Source organism: Cetorhinus maximus, chromosome 2 (genome assembly GCF_964194155.1).
Source record: "Cetorhinus maximus chromosome 2, sCetMax3.hap1.1, whole genome shotgun sequence".
Lineage (NCBI taxonomy): Eukaryota > Metazoa > Chordata > Chondrichthyes > Lamniformes > Cetorhinidae > Cetorhinus > Cetorhinus maximus.
In genome coordinates this window covers 138,806,315-138,825,444 of record NC_135880.1, presented here as the reverse complement: position 1 = coordinate 138,825,444, position 19,130 = coordinate 138,806,315, and the positions used below count along the sequence as shown (strand labels likewise).

Sequence of the window (19,130 nt, the reverse complement as noted above, 5' to 3'; positions counted from 1 at the left end):
AGTATGTAGTTCTGGCCTTTTTTGAGCTAGGTCTCCATTATTGCCATATCATATGCCCCCAAGTCTATATGCGCCTGCAGCTTAACTTTATTAACTCTGTGCAGTCACATACATGTGTTGTAAATCGAATTTACACCTTCTTACATTCCTTTTTACTTTGACCCTACTCATTCTCTCCCTGACTGCACTGCCTTCAACTGTGAAGTGACCACATCCAGAAACATATTACTTTAGACAACTCAGCCTTGCAGGTGCACCACCATGACTCCAGCTGCTGCTCAAGTTCCGAAATCCAGAGCTCGAGTTGCTGCAGCTGATGACATTTCCTGGACATGTGGCTGCCCAAGACACGAGAAGTATCCTGGAATTCCTACATGGAACAAGATGTGCACTCCATAAGATTGAGATGCTGCCATGCCTCTATTAGACTATTAACTGACTTAACAGAAATAGGCAAGACTTAAATAAATATTCACCAGCTACTCACCAATCAGTTGCTTCTCTTGTGCTGACATCAGTTCATTTTACAAAGAGATTAACTTAAATACTTACTTATCTATACTCCTCACATTTTAATTTACTGAAATATTTGAAACACTTTAGTGTTAAAATCCCTTGTTATTTAATTTTAACTTTATCGCCAAGATCTGATTAATTAATATAACTGATTGTAATTACATAAATTATCAAATTGGCTTTAGTTTTATGCTAATTAAGTGATTTAGTTTTACTTTCCAGTTGATTAATTTAAATTAATTTGAAATTAAACATTTACCAGTATACTCACGATGTGGACTCCTTGAGCTGTGACATCACTTGACAATATTTATGCCCATTCGGCTCAGACTCTCAGCCAGAGACAGCCTACTCCTTGGCTCTGCTCCCGGCCTCACCTTTTAGGCTGCTTGGTTCTGCTCCTGCCTCACCATTTACACTGCTCCACTGTTCCTGGCCTTGCCTGTAGGCTGCTCTGCTCCCCGCCTCGCCTTTTCGGCTGCTCCGTTCCCAGCATCTTTGTGCTACTTCGTTCACAGCCTCACCTTTTACCCTGCTCGGCTCTGCCCTTGGCCTCTCCCTTTATGAAATTCAGAAGCTTAACTCAGAATCAAAGATGTCTGGTTCATCGTGAAACACTGGCCAGGCAGCATGGATGGACTCAATGGCAACGGGATGGAACAGGTGCCGATGGTGCTGGCTTCAGTCTTACCAATATTTGACTGGAGGAAACTGGCACATTCAAGGCTGGATGCTGGAAAAGCAATCTTTCTGCACAAATTCAACGATAGCACAGACGATGCTCGAGAACAATCGATCTCGTACTGTTGGAATTTTTAAAGTTCTACCATTACACATAGAACTGCCACCAACACAAGAGGAATTGCACATTTACTATTGACTGCCGGGAGTTAAAATCTCAGAGTTCAGAGTTTGACTAGTGACCCAATGCTGTGGAAATTCAGCAAAATCTGAAAATCAAAAATTCCCAGTTTACATGTTATAAATTAGATGCCAATCCAGTCAAATACTAAGCTTACTAAAACTACTTTAAACAAGCCATTTCACCTCTTGAACCCATCCACCATTCTATAGATGTTTTACACCTCAAATTCATTTACCCGCCTTTGTTCCATATTCCGTGGTAGATTATACATTTTGGCTGTGTAAAGCTAAGCCTTAAAAAGTTGAAAATTTCAATTACCCCAGAATTCATTGACAGGAGAATCTGTGACTGTCAACAATTTTGAATTTATGCATTTTTTAAACAAAAACTTGCTGAACATAGCATCACGAAAATGTTAACCAGGTGGCAACTATGTCATACATAAGTTCCACATTTAAATGGCAAATGAACAGTTTTCAGGAGGTCCTTATGCTCTGCATGTGATAACTGTTTTTCTGAATAAGCCATATACCCATTAATGCAATTAACTGAAAACTGGTTAAAGACAAATTTGCATTTAAATAGCATCTTTTATGACTTCAGGATGCCTTAAAATGCTTTACAGCTAATGAAGTCTTTTTTGAAGTGTAGCCATTGTTGCATTATAGGAAATATAGGAGCCAACTTGCGCACAGCAAAATCCCTCAAATAGCAATGAGTAAATGACCAGATAATCTGTTTTAGTGATGTTGGTTGAGGGATAACTTTTAGCTAGCACACTGAGGGAATTTCAAATAGTATCATGGGATCTTTACGGCCACCTGAAAGGGCAGACATGGCCTTGGCTTAAAATTCCATCGCTAAGGTGGTACGGTTGACAGTGCAACGCTCCCTCAATATTGCACTGGAGTGTCATTGTTATGTGCTCAAGTTTCCATAGTGGGACTTGAACCTTCTGACTCGGAGGCAAGAATGCCATCAGTGAACCAAGGCTGAAACTTAGGCACTTTGACTTTAACTAGGCTTATAGTTTATTGAAGACTTCACATGTTTAAGTTTCGTGGTAATCTGAGACTGTTTCACCTTAAGCTTCTTACTAAGTTAACTAAGACTGGTGATAAAAATTGCAAAACGTGAAAATTCAAAAATACAATTTTACAAGTCATACAGTGACTTCCACAAATTGAAACAATTGTATATCAAGTACCCTTCAGGGGTTTAAATAAATCAATGCCTGAACTACAGCCCTATTTATCAACCTTTGGAAATAAAAGTTGTCACAAAATTAGCTAAAGCAACAGAACACAGCTGCCAGAATACTTCATTTGTGTTTTACCTTTGATTACACATGCCTTTAAAAAAATGTTCTTGCACATAAGAGGACATTGACTAACTATTCATAAAGCAAGAAAAGTTCTCCACTGCCTGAAGAATAGAATTAAATCCCCACACCTGTAGAATACTGGTTTGAGACTCTCAATTGATACCAGAAGTGGCATGAGAAGATTAATCTATTTCTTTATGGCTCACTCTAAACCATAGATATTGTATACAAGAAAATAACAGGTCTGTTCAGACTGCTGAGGTGGCTTGTGAGGGTGATTAATGTACAGGCTTTACTTTATAAACATCATTATACTTTATGCTCTGTAAAATTAGGCTAATCTTCTGTGTTTCATATTCTATTAAAGAGAAATTTAAGTTTTTTGTCTGTGGGCCCCTGCAGACCACATACTAAGTTAAAATCCACTTTCCCCTGAATCTGATTTAAGCTTTACTTCAATGAGAGAGCAAAGCACACAAGTGCAAACATCATAATCTGTTTTAAAGTAGCAATTTTGCACCAGATAGAAAATCTATTACAGTATCCTTTACTGTTAAATACTTTCTATGCAAATTATACTTTAAAAATGTGTATCTACTTCTCTCTCAATGCAGCAAACATTGATGTGTCCCTGTAGAAAAGTGTTAACTTCTGCTAGAACAACATGGATTTTCTCATTTTCAGTAGAGCAGCAGAAATTGGTGAGAGGATTATAACAAGTATTTCACTGTTTCACCTTGGGAACTGAAATACCTCTCATGAAGTTTTTAGCTGATGGCCTTTGATAGCTCTGAAATGCAATCAGCGCCAAGATGATGTACTATAATTTTAACACACTGCGTTAAATTCAGCACTCAGCTCACCCTTTGTCCTTTGCGTGTACATCAGCTCCGTGCTGGAGGAGGAGTTGAACAATCCTGACACGATTGTAACCGGCAGCCAGGTGAAGAGGAGTAGACTGGAAGCAACAACCAACAATTTAGAAAATAATTAGCATAAACTAAAGCAATTTTTGACCAAAACCCTTATCTGAAATAGGCTAAATTACCCTTATTTCCAGAAATAATTCGCAATAGGCATTAATAGTTTGCATTCACAATCCTGTGGACCAAGCAGTCTTCAATACTTCAGTTTTCAATTCATAAGTTCCCTTTCTGTACAGCTTTATGGCAACAAGTATTGATAATGGATATTTACAACAATACAAAAATAGGAAATCCTATGTTGACAGTCGTACAAAATCTATAGGGAGAGATTTTCATTTTGAGCACCTGGTTGATAATCTGGTGGAGCAGGCTGTCCACCAACATTGAATGTGCCCAATTTGCACTCAGGCAGGTTCTACAATGGTTGGATGATCCTCCACTGCACCAAATTAACATCAGGCATTGAAGGTGAAAATCTATGATATAGGTTGATAAATGCGCAAGATGTTGTTAATAGCATTTAAGGTTAGAACATTTGGATTTAAAATTAGAAAAAGCTGTTTAAAAAAATGATAAATAGCCTAAGGTGTTAAGTAATTTTGATATTTAAACTTGTCTGTTGAATGACTGTGTTTATGTTTACACTATCTATAGTTGGTTCCACTGAAGCAAAAAAAATCATGAAATTGACATTTTTTGCCTTGTAATTAACATGAGCTATAATTATATTTTCTAATAAGCAATATATTCCACAATGTTTTATTCCCAGAAGTCATGCTTTAATCAGAAATGTTTCATTCCATTAAGTCCTTTTTCAAACCAAGCATGGCTGTGTACACATGAAAACAGTCTGAAATTAGTACTGATCACCTAGACCAAGATCAGTATAATTATAACTCTTTTGAGTTATCAACAGATCGCATGTAACTCTTTCGAGTACATTCACAGTTCTTGGTTTCCGGGAGTGGGACATGAACCCACAACCTTCTGACTCAAAGGTGAGGGTGCTATGAACTTAGCCACAGCTGACACCTCTCAGTATAATTATAGCTGCACTGCTAGTTTAACTAGGTTAATAGATCAACACCTGCAGGGCAGCTGGTACTGATCTGCAAAGTCTACCTTTGAGAAAAAGACAAATACCACATGGAAAGAAACTGTTGACAATAACTGTCATCTGGTGATCAGCACCAACCTTGTAGAGTTTAGATTTAAAATGCCAAGTAAATTGATCAACCTTCCTTTGATTGAAATACTCTAACCTTAAAGTCTATCTTTGATAAATGGTAATGAAACTCAAATACTTCAATATGCTTTGGGGGCAGGTGGGAGGGGTGGGGGGAAATGAACCCACAACAAAATAAATAACAAAACAAATTATCAGCCTTGATCTAGTAGGCTTTGTTTTAGAAAGCAAAATATGCATGGTATCTTGCAGGTCAGTCTGCAGAACCAATCATAATTTCCTTTCTTTTCTGTAAATGTAATTTTTTTTTGCTAAAAGTAACCTACTGGTGATTTTAAAAGATAGCCAGTGTCAAACCTGTATTTTCAGTCAAGAAACTAATTTTGTACAAATGTATGTTTCTAAAGAATTATTGGGTTTGATACAAAAATTATCCAAGAATTAGATGCAGTGGTGATTTGGTTATGAAGCGTGCAGAAAACTAGCTAATACATTTTTATATTTCATTAGAGACAGCAAATAGGTATCCACTGCACAGTGCATCTGCAACAGTCTAGCACGAACTATGATTTACATCAACTGACAGGCTTGGTCTCAAGTGTCTTTACTGGTTGGCTCATGGGATGAGAGATAAAGCTTTTGTCAACAGATAGGTTACGTGTCTCGCCATAAATTCCAAATTCTGACAAAATATTAAAAAACTGCATTTATTTTATTTCTAGTTTTAGTACCAGCTAGCTAGTTGCTGGTACATAATTTTCCAGGGGAAATCAAGAACTCCAGTGTACAACAGCTATTATCCTCCCGTGAAAATGAAAAACTCAGCAGATTAAATGAAATTACAGAGCAGAATAGATTTAAAATATAACTTAGATAGCCAAATTGTTTTATTCTGCCAAGATTTATTTTGCAGTAAGATTTCAAGAGTCATGCATCATTGTTTCTCTATTACAGCTACCCACTCTTGCCTACCCTTTCCCAAAAGGAGCAACAGGCTCGGTTGTAGACTGCTCCACATCTGGCTTCATGATCAGTTTACTGAAGACTTCTGCAAAGTCCAGCTACAACCCAGTCAGGAACAGGTAGACCTTGCCAGTGCAGAGTACAAGAACCCATACCACAACTGACCCATATCAAAAGAAAACTGAACCAAATTCAAATGGAACTTTAAGGTCAGTATCTGTATAAATGAATTAACGGGTTAAATTAGGACCCAGGAACCTTCAAAGATTTGACATGAGCTGAGAATTTTGGACATCAGTTTGCCACAGCTAAGTGAGAAAATGTCACAAAAAATCCCCTCATAAATACTTAATTAGGCAGGAACAAATTAGTTGTGTCTAGAGAAATGCTACACATTTAGAATTAATTTAATTGCTAAAGCAACAGAATGCTCATACTGCACAATATATAAATAATTTACCCAAAGTAAATAACAAGCAAATCCACCTGGCACCAGGTCAAAATTGTGGAACACTAAAATTTATAAGTAAAAGCAGCAATTTGAAATGTGCAAAATACATACGAACGTGCAAATTTCTAACTGAAAAATTTTCTTCAGCAAAGATTTACATTTTTGCAGAAGTGTGTTTATGAAGCTTTGATAATCAATGGTCTACAATGATGCAAGAACTGGCTTACCACTTCATGAATTTATATCACGTTGCTGATAACAGGAAGTGTACATGATTTACTAATGTGCAAATAAGAATGCCAAGGCTTCACATCATTTATTAAAAAAAAGAGTATTTTGTTCTCAGTAGATTTCCATTATTTTGACAAAATTTCCAACATACCATTTTTTTTTAAATGCACAGTTCAACAGGAAATCACTAGTTACATTTGATAAAAATCCTATAAAATGTTGAGGTAGCAAAACAAGTTTTATCCATACAGTGTTTCCAGAAAAATCAAACTTCAACTTCAACATGAACTTGGAGAAAATTTAATGAAGCATTACAATGGATAAGTGACCAAAGGATATACTGATTGGAAGTGTATTTGAAGGCACCGACACCGTTATTTCCTACTTTGTAAGATGCTTTAAGTGATTCAAGAAAGATACCAATCGAATTAAGCCAAAACTGTAAACAAAAGATTTAGGGTATTGCCTATTTAACATATTTCACATAATGTCAGAAAGACATTCAATAATTCTGCTTTCTTACATTTTACTTAGTCCTCGCTCCCACAAACCAATTACATTATCTTCTCAGACGAAATGGAGTATGAAAATTCAACTGCATAAGAGAACTCCTGAAACAGTGACAGAGCCGTGTGTATGTGTGTGTGTGTGTGTGGAAGATACTTCCATCTGAAGAGGTGGGTGTCGTAAAAGCAACAGTAATACCCTTGAAGAAGAGATGACCTTTCTGATATGCAACAGCACCTATACTTAATACAGAACAATCAAGTTGAAACCCAGAGACAGTCAAATACTAGCTTTAAAGATATTAAACTTTATGTTTATCCTAAGGAGGCTCTACAATGACTTTTGACATGACACAATGATTTCTTTCTGCCAAACCATACATAATACCACCTAGTAACTCAGTTGTTTGTCTAGAAACAGGATGGTCAGACTGACACAAAGCTGCTTTAACAAAGAGGCTAGGAGAAATGCAACAAATCAAAACACTACATTCTGCTTCTGTGCAAGGCAGGAGGTAAAAATCAGAAGTAATTGTAAAAATATTCAGAGAAATTCAAAAGTTATTTATAAAAGAAACTTTGAGAATTGGTTTAGTGCTTTTTGCCTTCCAGCTCTCATTCTTTCAGGTGCAATCATAATATAAATAGTTTTCATTACAAGCTGAAAAAGATCAGGTTCCACAAGGGGAGTCAACTCAATGTTTACACTCAGAATGCTATTGCTCATGACCTCAATTTTTGAGTCTTGTTTTATGTCTTAGAGATATATATGATGACATCAACTGCCCAATCAATTCAAGTACTTAGAAAATTGGGGCTTCCTTGATAGTTTGTGCAGTAATGTGATAGAAATGTCAAAAATTATGAAATGACAGGACATAGTAGAGAGAAGCAGACTGCGTTAAGAGGTGTAGAACAAAGTCCGTAGATTATAGATTAGATATGAAATTTGGCAGAAAGAGTAAGAGAAATTCTTTCCAGAATTGACAGAGCCCTTATGGCATATATGGAGGCCATTTGGCTCATTAAATCCATGCCAGTTCATTGTAGGGCAATGCATTTCCCAGCTGGGTCCCCATGACCTTAAAGGTTATTTTCCTCAAGTGCCTATCCAATTTCCTTTTGAAATCATTTGTCTCCGGTTCCGCCACCCTTGAAGGCAGTGAGTTCCAGGTCATTACCACTTGCTGTGTAAAAATGGTCTCCCTCACATCACCCCTGGATCTCTTGCTCAAATTCTTAAAAAGTGTCCCCTAGTCCTTGTATCATCAGCTAATGGGAACAGCTTATTTTTTCTCCCTTATTTAAATCTATCATAATCTCGTACACCTCTATAAAATCTCCCCTCAATCTCCTTTGCACCAAGAACAACCCCAGCTTTTCCAACCTAATCTTGTACCTGGAACCATTCTGGTAAATTTCTATTGCGCCCACTCAAGGACTTTCACATCCTTCCTACGTGTGGTGACCAGAACTGGATGAAATGCTCAAGTTGTAGTCTAACCAGAGCTTTATAAAGGTTTAGCATAACTTTCCTGCTTTTGTTCTCAATACATTTATGAAGTCCAAGATCCCATATGCTTTGCTAATTACTTTCTCAATGTGCCCTGCCACCTTCAAAGATCTATGTACATTAATCCCCAGGTCCCTCTATCTCTGCATACTCTTTAAACTATGCTAAGTATATATTGTCTCTCCCTATACCTTCTGCCAAAATGAATCACCTCACATTTCTATGTATTTAAATTCCATCTGCCATTTGTACGCCCATTCTGCTCGCCTATTTAATAGGTCTCACCCTCACTGTCTGTTACACCTCCAAGTTTGGTATCTTCAGCAAATTTTGAAATTTTATTCTGTATTCCATTAACCAAGTCATTTATATATATCAAAAAAGCAGCGGTCTGAGCACCTACCCTTTGGGAACACCACTATTCATCATCCTGCAGTGTGAAAAAAAACATTTACCACCACTCGCTACTTCCTGTCCTTAAGTCAAGTTTTTATCCACGCTGATACTGACCCTCTTATTCCATCAGCCTCAATTTTGTTAACCAGCCATTTATGTGGTACTTTGTTAAATGTTCTCTTAAAATCTATATAGACAACATCCACTGCATTCTCATTATCAGCCTTCTCTATTACTTCACCAAAAAATTCAAATAGATTCATTAAAGACAACTGCCTTTTACAAATGCATGCTGGCTCTCATTAATTAACTCAAATCTCACCAAGTGGCTGTGAATTTTTCCCCTGATCATTATTTCTAAAACCTTTCCCACCACTGGTGTTAAGCTGACTGGCTGCTGTTACTAGGAAAATCCTTATACCCTTTCTTCAACAAGGGTATCACATTTACAATTTTCCAAACTGCTGGCAACTTCTCAGGGAGATTGGAAATTGAAGATTCCACTATCTTCATCCCCAATTTGGCATAGTGGTATTGTCACTGGACTGGTATTCCAGAGATCCAGGGTAATGTCCTTTAGGGAAGGAAATCTGCCATTCTTACCTGGTCTGGCCTAAATGTGACTCCAGACCCACAGCAATGTGGTTGATTCTTAAAATGCCCTCTGAACAAGGGCAATTAGAGATGGGCAATAGGTGCTGCCTAGCCATGAACAAGGGTTTTGTGAAGCCATGCCAGGTCAAAAACAACATCAAGATGGATGAAGGCATACGGAAACAGGGTGAATAAATGCGATTAGGATTTTTGTGAGAAAAGAGATGGGGGGAAGGCGAGGGTGTTTAAAACCGGCTGAGCCGAATGAGCTATTTCTGTGTTGCAACTTCTACGCACTTCCATTCATGGAATCAAGGATGGTATTCATTCAGAAGTCGTTTACCTCTCTCAGTTAGTCATCCACAGATTTCAATTTGTATTTGAAACTTCCCTCTTTCCCCTTCCTAGATTCAGTTGAAGGTCCACTTTTTGTTTTTCCATACCCAGATGAAGCTGTCTACGGTTCAAGGTACAGGATTCGCTCAGAAACAACCCATTTAATAAGGCAGGCAGCATTAATTTAGACACCTTTAATTAACCTATAAGATCCAGCAATTAGCTCCAGACACTTGTGAGGTCCAAACCGATCTTTCCACAGCAGTTTTATGGTATATTAAGGTTATAATATGACACAAGGACATATTTCCTATCATTTGGCTATATTTTGAACAGACTTTCATTCACTTCATAACATGGATCCATGAGTATTTTGAGTTTTTTCTTTATTCCATGTTTGGTTTATAAACACCCTTTTTTCAATGACAGTATCTTTGAATTTTCCTTTAACTACAAACTGTTAGATAATATTGTCATATTCATATCACTGGGGCCATTTTATTGTTTGCACAAGATCATAAGAGCTGGGCACTTTTGAATAAGTTCAACTGCTTCAGTAATTTTCTACAAACCTTCAGAACCAGGGTTCCATGTCCATTCAAGCAGAGTGATAATGGTATATCAACAGGGACACCACTGGAACACTGCAAGTATTCTCTATTGATATGCATTCTCTAAAATATAAAAGGCCATCTTTCACCCTCTGAAAAAAATGATCTCCCTCATAGGGAGATATACATTCTCCCTACACCCTTAGGAGCAAAACCTAGCTTGGTAGCATTCATATAAAAAAAGTAGGTAAACAGAGAATACAACCATTTAATTAAATGACACAATGGTGCAAGTCCTGGGATTTCTTTTCAGACATGATGTAGAAGACGGCATGGCATTTTTATGCTGCTACTTTGTGTATGGTTTCCCAAAATCTATCCAGTTAGGCTTTACTCCCATTATGTGTGGGAGATATTTAAATGAAAAAAATTTGCTGCACAACTTAATGAAACATTTTGATTTGGAAAGGCTATTGTAATATGTAAAACAAACAGCAAAAACATGGTTCATTACAACTTATTTGGAAACTACCTTGAATACATCCTCACTCTCAAGAGATGCAAAGGTAAGTTCAGTGAAGAAGTGAAACATAACTTTCCTGTGCACTGAAACAGTCTATCAAAGCAATTGAACTTCCCTGTCAGAGGGTGACTACACCATTATCTTCATTCGTGCAATGTTTACCTTACATATACTCCCAGACGGACCCATGATTGGACAAGGGGGGAAATCACGAGGGAGATGACTGTCAAAAGTTTTCTATTCTGAACCTACAATTCCATAAATGCTTACACATAGTCCTTGTGTCTTTTCCAATGCAGCGTGTACTATAGGACAAAAAGCTGAAATTAAATAACTAAGTCTAAATATGCCAATATTGAGTCTAAAACAATTAAGAGGAGCAAGAACAAAGTCCACTACACAAAGTGAGAAAAACCATATCAGAAAGACTGGTTATCTCCAAGTTCTCTTCTTGGACTATATCACAGTAGTGCCAACAATGGAAGGCAATTTGATACTTACACTACTCGAGGGTAAATGAGTCAACTTTTTGAAAGAAAAGCCCAGAAAATAGTTTTTAATGAAAGAGTAAAGATTATTCCATACGATCACCTTACTTCAACTATTCACATTTATATTATGTAGGTAAAATAGAAAAACATCCCATAGCACTTCACAAAGGTGTAATCAGAGAAAAATGGATGCCAAGCTGAAGGAGGAGAAATTAAGAGGGGGTGACAAGTGGGTTTTAAAGGAGGAGGAAGGTGGGGTTTGAGGAGTGAATTCCTGAAGCTGAGATGTAGGCAACTGAAGGTATGGCTACTAATGCTGGAACAAAATATGAGGGACATGCACAAGGGATCAAAGTTGGGAGAAATGGAGAGTTCTGGGACAGAAGATTGGGTAGTAGGACTAGAGGAGGTTACAGAGATGGGGAGGGGCAATGCTTGAAGGGTTTTAATCACAAGTATGAGCATTTTATATTTAAGGCACCAGGGAGGGGGGCAGTGCCAAAGTAGGGCAAGAATAAATGAGTGGGCAGGATTTAGTATAGGTAGAATGTGAGTTCTGGATGAAGTGAACTTTACAGAATGTGGAGAATGGAAGGCCGCACCAAAAATCGCTGGAAAAAAATCAGGTATGGGGTAGATGAAAATTTTAGCAGCAGATAGGCTGAGACAAAGTAGAAATGGCAATGTATGGAAGTGAAGTGGAAGCAGGCAGACCTTGTCATGGAGGGGGTTTGGGATGGAATATTACTGTTATATTCATGTCATTGAGGGGCATTAGTATTTTTATTATTGTATAATATGAATATGAACGTGCAATAATTCCCTACAAATGTTCAGAGCAGATGTTCACAATTTGTTATAATGTTATGTCAATAGGGACAATATTGAAACAGTGTAAATACATAAAGCTATTTATATGCATCCTCTTAAATACACAGGACCACCTTACAAAAAGCTACAAGGGCACACTGAAGACTTATACCTTCTGAAAAGATGATCTCCCTTGTAGGGTGATCTTTGTCCTTCAAATAATGTGCATTCTCCACACACCCATAGCAGTAAAATCTAGCTTGGCTGAATGCAAATAAAAATTAAGTGAGCAGAGATTAATTAAGTGGCACCAAGGGTGCAAACATTCTGGTTCAATTAGGGGCAATGGCCGGGGAGGCAGGCTGAATCAATGGCAAGTGTGGGCCCATCCAGGACTGGAGGTTGGATGAGTAACCTAACAGCACAAAGGTAGTGAAGAAATGGAGGTGGTGGAAAGGTAAAGTTGCGTGTCATCAGAATATATTTAGAAGCTGATTCCATGCCTTTGGACGATGTCACCAAAGTGCGTAGATAAGAAAGACAGGGGTAAGGATAGATCATGAGTCCATCCCAAAGATAACGGTGCGGCAGCAGGAACATTCTAGAACTTCAGTTGTCTAGCAAAAGAAATGAGCACAACTGATGAAGTAGTACAGCTAAAGTGAGTGAATGCCCACTTCATTTGGTGCCTAATAGTCATCACTAAGCTATACCAAGATATTTAATACATTAATTGTTGATGGGGTATCTTCTTTCATTGGCAAATGAAGTGAAATTGCCCAGACTTGCAATTTTTAAAAATCTTATTTTACAGGATGCCATACTGAAATATATCAATTCAGCAAAATCTTTCTACTCTCAAGAGATCTCTCTGAAGATTGAATTGCAGAACAAATTCAGGCCAGAAGCTTCCAAATGTATCTCATGACTCAATAAATTTAGTGAGCAACTGAATCTATGGGATTGAAAAGTGGAAATCAGGCTGGGATCCTGCTCCTGATCGCAAATAGAATAGCAACCTGGGCCACAGATAAGTTGGTGTTCATTTTTAAAGTGCACTAAGTCGAGCATTTATGTCCGAAACCATGAAAATGAAATTACCAGAGGGAGGGGAAACAAAAGGGAAATATAGGCTGGCAACACTGCAAGCTGCAATACTTAAACTGCACATATAAACAGCCATTTACTTAGAAATCCCACATCCGTTAAATTATGGCTATAAAATTTTTGAACAAGTCGCAGACAGTAGATGTGTGGACTTCAGATGTCGCCCCCAAAATTAAACTAATCTCATATGGTTCCCATTCAAATAGCACATCTACAGTCAGTGGCAAAGGCTCACAGATAGATAAAGACCACTAGGGCAAGACATCAGGGGCCTAGAAAAATACACCAAACAACGGTGGCCATGGAACAATACACACTTTCCAAAGAGGTGGCAAAGGGAGGGAGAACACCTTGAGAGGGTACACAGGATAATTATCAGAATAGCTCCAGGGATGGGAGATTTTAGCTGCGAGGTTAGGTTGGAGAAACTGGGGTTCTCCTTGAAGCAAAGGAGCTTGAGGGGAGATTTGATAGAGGTGTACAGGTTATGACAAGTTTGGATAAGGGAGGCAAGGGAAAATAATTCCCATTAGCTGATGGTGTAAGGAATAGGGGGCATAGATTTAAAGTTTTGGGAAAAAATTGCAGGGGGGATGTGAAGAACCTTTTTACGCTGCGAATGATAATGACCTGAGACTCGCTGCCCATGAGAGTACTGGAAGCAGAAACAACCAACGCTTTCAAAAGGAAATCAGATGGGCACTTGAAGGAAATAAATTTGCAGGGCTATTGGGGCAGAGCAGGGGGTTGGGACTGACTGGTTTGCTCTACAGAGAGTCGGCATGGGCTCCTAGGGTTGAATGGCCTCCTTCTGTGCCATAAATGAGACTGGGATAAGGAAGAAAATGAACTTCCCACAGTAGCCGGGCCCAATAGTTGAAATATGATGGATTTATGAAAGTAAAGACAGAACTTATAATTATCTAGCTGAAGAAAATTAAAGCTAGAAGAGCACATGGAAGATCATGACTGAGATTCTCCACCAGTGTCAATCATTCGGTGAAGAGCATGACCTGTAGTCACAATGTTAACCTCAGCAATATTGAGTATACAGCTATGGATGTTCCATCTTCAAAGGATGAAAGCTGCAAACTTGCTGGGTGAATAGACCTGCGAATCAAATGTACTGATGCATTTTTCAATTAAGGGCCAGTTTCTGGAAAAAAGTGAATCTATATTTGTCATCTTGGTTTAGCAAGGTTTTGAATACAAAACACTCTATCCATAGGGAGGGCGAGGTGAATGAAGGGTAAAAGAACTAAGGTGGAAAGGGGAGAATTTAAAAAGTACAGAAACCCACTAAAAGGCCATACAAAGACAACAGGCAAAAAAGTAAAAGAAAAATAGAATAACTATATTTCAAAGGCCATAAAAGAAATGTAAAATGCTCAATCACATACATATTCAAGAAACAATCAACCGTCATCATAGAAAAGTGGTAAAAACTTTGGCCTCCACAAAGCTTCCATCTTGAATCTGAATGTCCAGACCCGAAGCATATATTTTTTCAGTTGAATGAGGTGTGTTTGTGGGTTAATAACTTGCCAAATAATCTACTGGTGCACAGATTCCTACATACCATTGAAATAAGTTCATCAGAAATCAAAAGTGAAAACATTTTTATATCAAGGAAAAGATCTGTATTTACAACTTTAGCATGGTAACTGTATATGTATTTTCATTGAACCTCATCAAGATGGCATATCACTGCTGTAGTTCTGTTGCTCTACAAAATAACCCTCAACGATATCCCCGTGGCAGGGCCGGACATTCAACCATGATCTTGATGCAGGAATTTTTTTCCTGTTCAATTTATTAAAAATAATAGTCTATTCAAATATAAAGTTAGGCCTTTCTATATCATTGCACTGCTGCTACCACCTTGAAAGAAAATGACAGTATTTGAATTATTGTAACTTGCGCTATTCTGTTGCATAGCTGTTTGTAAAGTTCCGCACGCAATGTGCAAAAAACAGCATCAGCAATCCGTTAGCAGCATTATCCCTTCATGCCCGCCATGCAGCACAAGAAATTATTTCACAAAGGCCCAATTTATTCAGTCTCCAACCTTGCCACAAAACTAGCGAAAGGAGAGAAATTTATGTCCTTTTGGTAATTGTACATCCATGTCCCAATTGTCCACTTTCACGCTGATCTTCATCTGGAAAAATGGTGTGTGAATCACAGACTAGAGCATTCACCATTCAACATGATGCAAAATAAACATAAGAATTAAGTTTTCTCTCCCTTCCAATTCCGACTTGCAATCCATCCAGCAATTCAAGAGCAACTGTCAATATTTGGCCATGTCAACAACAAAGCAAGCATCAGGCATGCTTAGGGTTTCAAGCCGAAATGTCTGAATGGCATTCCAATATCACATCAACTGACTGTAGGTAATAAGTGTGTCTATCTTAAAGCTACTTTACAAAGAGGAGATTTATAGCCTGAAAATAAGGTGCATTATGTAACTCTTCTATTTGAGTGTTTGCATCTTTTTCAAGTATTCATTTAAGAGTTGCTATCTAAATGTTCAATTGCGAGTCTTCTTAGCTCGAGCTTCTATTTAAGGTTTCTCCAGGTTATGGAAAAACTTACAATGAAATTTGCCCAAATGTCTATTGAGGGTTTTCATCAATTAGAAAATCTTGCAAACAATAAATTCAAAGTCCTCGCCTGTGGTGTAATATCTGACCTGCCATGACCAAAGATCAAAAAACTGCAGGTGCACTGCCTATCATTCTCTGCCTATTGAAATTAATTAAAAAATCATTGGCACTATTTTATGATCCACGCTCATAGAGGGCCAGGACTTAGAATAAACGTTTGTTAAAATCATTGCTATCTCAGCTTTGGTCACAAGTATCTTGAAACCTAATATGTTGTACATTTCATACTACAGTCATTTTAGCCAGCAAATCATGCTACTTCAGCAAGATATCAGCAACATAATTGCAAATAAAATAGCAACCTGATCCACATACAAGTTGATATTCATTTCCAAAATGCACTGTAAATCGAGCATTTTTGTCAGAAATCATGGAGGTGAAATTAGGACAGAGGGAGGGGAAACAAAAGGGAGGTAATACATGGACTGGCAACACTGCAAGCTGCAATACTTAAATCGTACATATAATCAGCCATTTACTTATATATCCCACATCCATTAAATTTTGGATATAAAATTTTTGAACAAGTCACAGACCGTAGATTTGACACTGCAGTACCAGTAAATAACCATAGTGCATAAGAAGTGTACCATATTTCCATTTCTACATCGTAGACTGATGGGGTGAGGTTCTGCAGTCTGCAATGTCAAAAATGAAAAAAAATTCTTATTTAGTAAAAGTAATCACTATATACCACTCTGAGCTTGTGTTTTGCCCAAACATTAGTGATAGTAAACTTATGTATAACATTCTTAACACTCAAGTACTTCATTAATGAAACATTGTTATCTGAGTCATTGTAGCTATTCTCTGCAACTCATGCAAATACCTTGTGACCGACCACACATTGGTGCAAAACTGAACATATTTACTTAGTATCACATTTAATCCAGAGAAACCTGAGTAAGTACCATCAAAATGAAAAGTAATAGTGCAAAAGCTAACTGATTTGTTTTTCTATTGCTTATTTTATTAATTTTTAATGTATAATTTATGAACTACTTTTCCCATATTGACTGAAAATTTGGACAGTGCAATTTCTGATGTGTTCATGATATACAGGTGAAAGCTACCGTTCTGTACTCATAGGATTATACAGTAAATGTAGCAGGCACTTAAAACATTAAATCAAGTAAGACAATCAGCTAGCCAGCTGACCAATGAAAAAATTTGATTTGATAGAGTGGTCAATTTTCTTTAAGTAGCACATCTCGATTTTGTACAAAATTAGGACAAAATCAAGTGCTTTAAATATCAATGAAAGATACACCATTGAAGCTATGAGGATTTATGATTTAAAAAACCTCACAGATATCATGTTTTTAAAATTATTTCATGGGAGGTGGGCATCACTGGCTAGGCCAACATTTATATTGCCCTAAGATAAAAGCAAAATACCTGAGTTTTTCCAGCTATTTTTGTTTTTGTTTCAGATTTATATTGCCCATCCCTAATTGTATTTGAGAAGGTGCGAAAATATTTCAGGCTTTGTTCCAGCAGAGATTTTAGCATTAGTTCTTGAAGTTTATAAAAGTGTTACTTGCATCTAGTCAGTTTGGTAACATCAACTTATTTGATAAATTTAGCGCACGCCACCATCTCTATTTGAGGGATGCCACTGGAATTTCACAAAAAGTATCCCCAACTTTGTTTCTTTTGATTTTATCTCCAGTCTTCCTAGCCCACACTGCACTCCAACAGGTAAAAACATTGGGCCATGGATTTCACAGCTAATGTGAATGTCACTATTATGGAAAACAGGACAATAATAAAGATGGGGTAAGTTGACCTGAAGATTGCTCTTCTTCAACTCTTGCTCTCACAAATGAAAATCACTTCTACTGAAATGCACTCCATCATTCAGGCTTTACAAATTATGACAGATATACCAATACACTAAATAAATGAAGTATGTTCAAATCAAGCCGAGCTTTTCCCAATGGCAGTAATAACAAAGACAAGAACAGACCCTGCACGCCACTGGAGCAACGTACTTTCCAAAAGCAAGTAGCTCATACATTATACCAAGCTCAATATTGGTTTAATGCAGGGATGTCAGAGGTTCGGCTTGCTGAACAATTTAAACCGGCCCACAGGGTGCTATAGTTAGGATTGCTAAATTTCCTGGCCGCAGCAGGTCCCCACAACATCATCCTTTGCCAACACAGAGAGCCAGCGCCTGATCAGGGGTGACTAGAAACAGGGCCAGCTAATGGAAGGGGTGAGTGATGGAGAACAGAGGCTAGGGAGGCAGGAGACAAGGATTCGTGCAGTGAGAAGACAGGAATTTTCAGGGCAAGTAGCAAGATTGGTTGAGAGAGAAAGAGTTGTAGTTGGGGAGAGGGTGACAAGACTAGGGAGATGGGAAAAATCGGGATTGGGGAATGTCCCTGTGGTCAGGAATCAGGTCTCAGAGGAGCAGGAGAGTGGGGAATGGGCATCATGATGGGTTTTGGAGGAAGCAAGAGAGAACTGGGGAAAGGGGTGGGGTGGTATTGGGACTCATCATTTCTTGCAGAGCTGGGCATAGCAGCAACAATATGGTGAGAGGGGGTGGTGCAGAGAGAGAGGGGCAAGCAGAATTGAAGTGAGTGAAACTTGGGGACCTTTTAGTAGGTAAACATTAAAAGATTATTTCTACTCGTGGACAAATGGGGAACAAGAGGATGAAGTCTGAAGATTCCCACTGCATACAGGGAGCTGCAGCCTTGAATTTACATCACAATACATGGAGGAGTGAGATGTAGGAGGAATGAGTATCGGCTGGCAGCAGCCGGCTCCTGCTCCACCACGCTCCACAGAAGGGGAAGTAAACATATTTTCCCCACCATTTCTTCAGCAGCTTCCAGTGGTCATTTAAGAACTGTTGCTGAACTTGAAAGACTAGATGGACATTGCATGACACACGCTCCACTTAGTCATTCTTATATTTTACAAAAATGTTGTCTCGAAACAGGTGCAAGACCCTTCTTTGCAAATTTAAGTTGAACCAATGGGTATAAAATGGGCACAATATATATCAATTTCTACCCTGTGTCCATTGATGAATGTGACTTATGCCAAATGCCAGGATTTCGGATCAGGCCCATCATATAAATTAAGTTTGACATCCCTAGTTTAGCAGACAAACAAAAATATCACCGTTGATGTTGTCACCAGCCTATTTAATACC

General features: G+C 38.1%; 1 protein-coding gene across 5 annotated transcripts in view; it reads right to left on the bottom strand.

Moving 5' to 3' along the window:
* tnksa (tankyrase, TRF1-interacting ankyrin-related ADP-ribose polymerase a) overlaps positions 1-19,130 on the bottom strand; it is a 168,015-nt gene that overhangs the window by 60,714 nt on the left and 88,171 nt on the right. For 3 of the 5 annotated variants that reach the window (XR_013580461.1, XM_078570078.1, XM_078570089.1), the window contains exons 6-7: positions 16,549-16,596; positions 3,569-3,663 (exon numbers count right to left, since the gene is read on the bottom strand). Coding sequence is in view for 4 of the 5 variants with exons in the window: in XM_078570078.1 (XP_078426204.1) it covers positions 3,569-3,663; positions 16,549-16,596 (143 nt within the window). In the remaining variant the exon portion in view is untranslated. The remainder of the gene's footprint in view (positions 1-3,568; positions 3,664-16,548; positions 16,597-19,130) is intronic. The other 2 variants (XM_078570083.1, XM_078570096.1) reach the window with 1 other exon arrangement.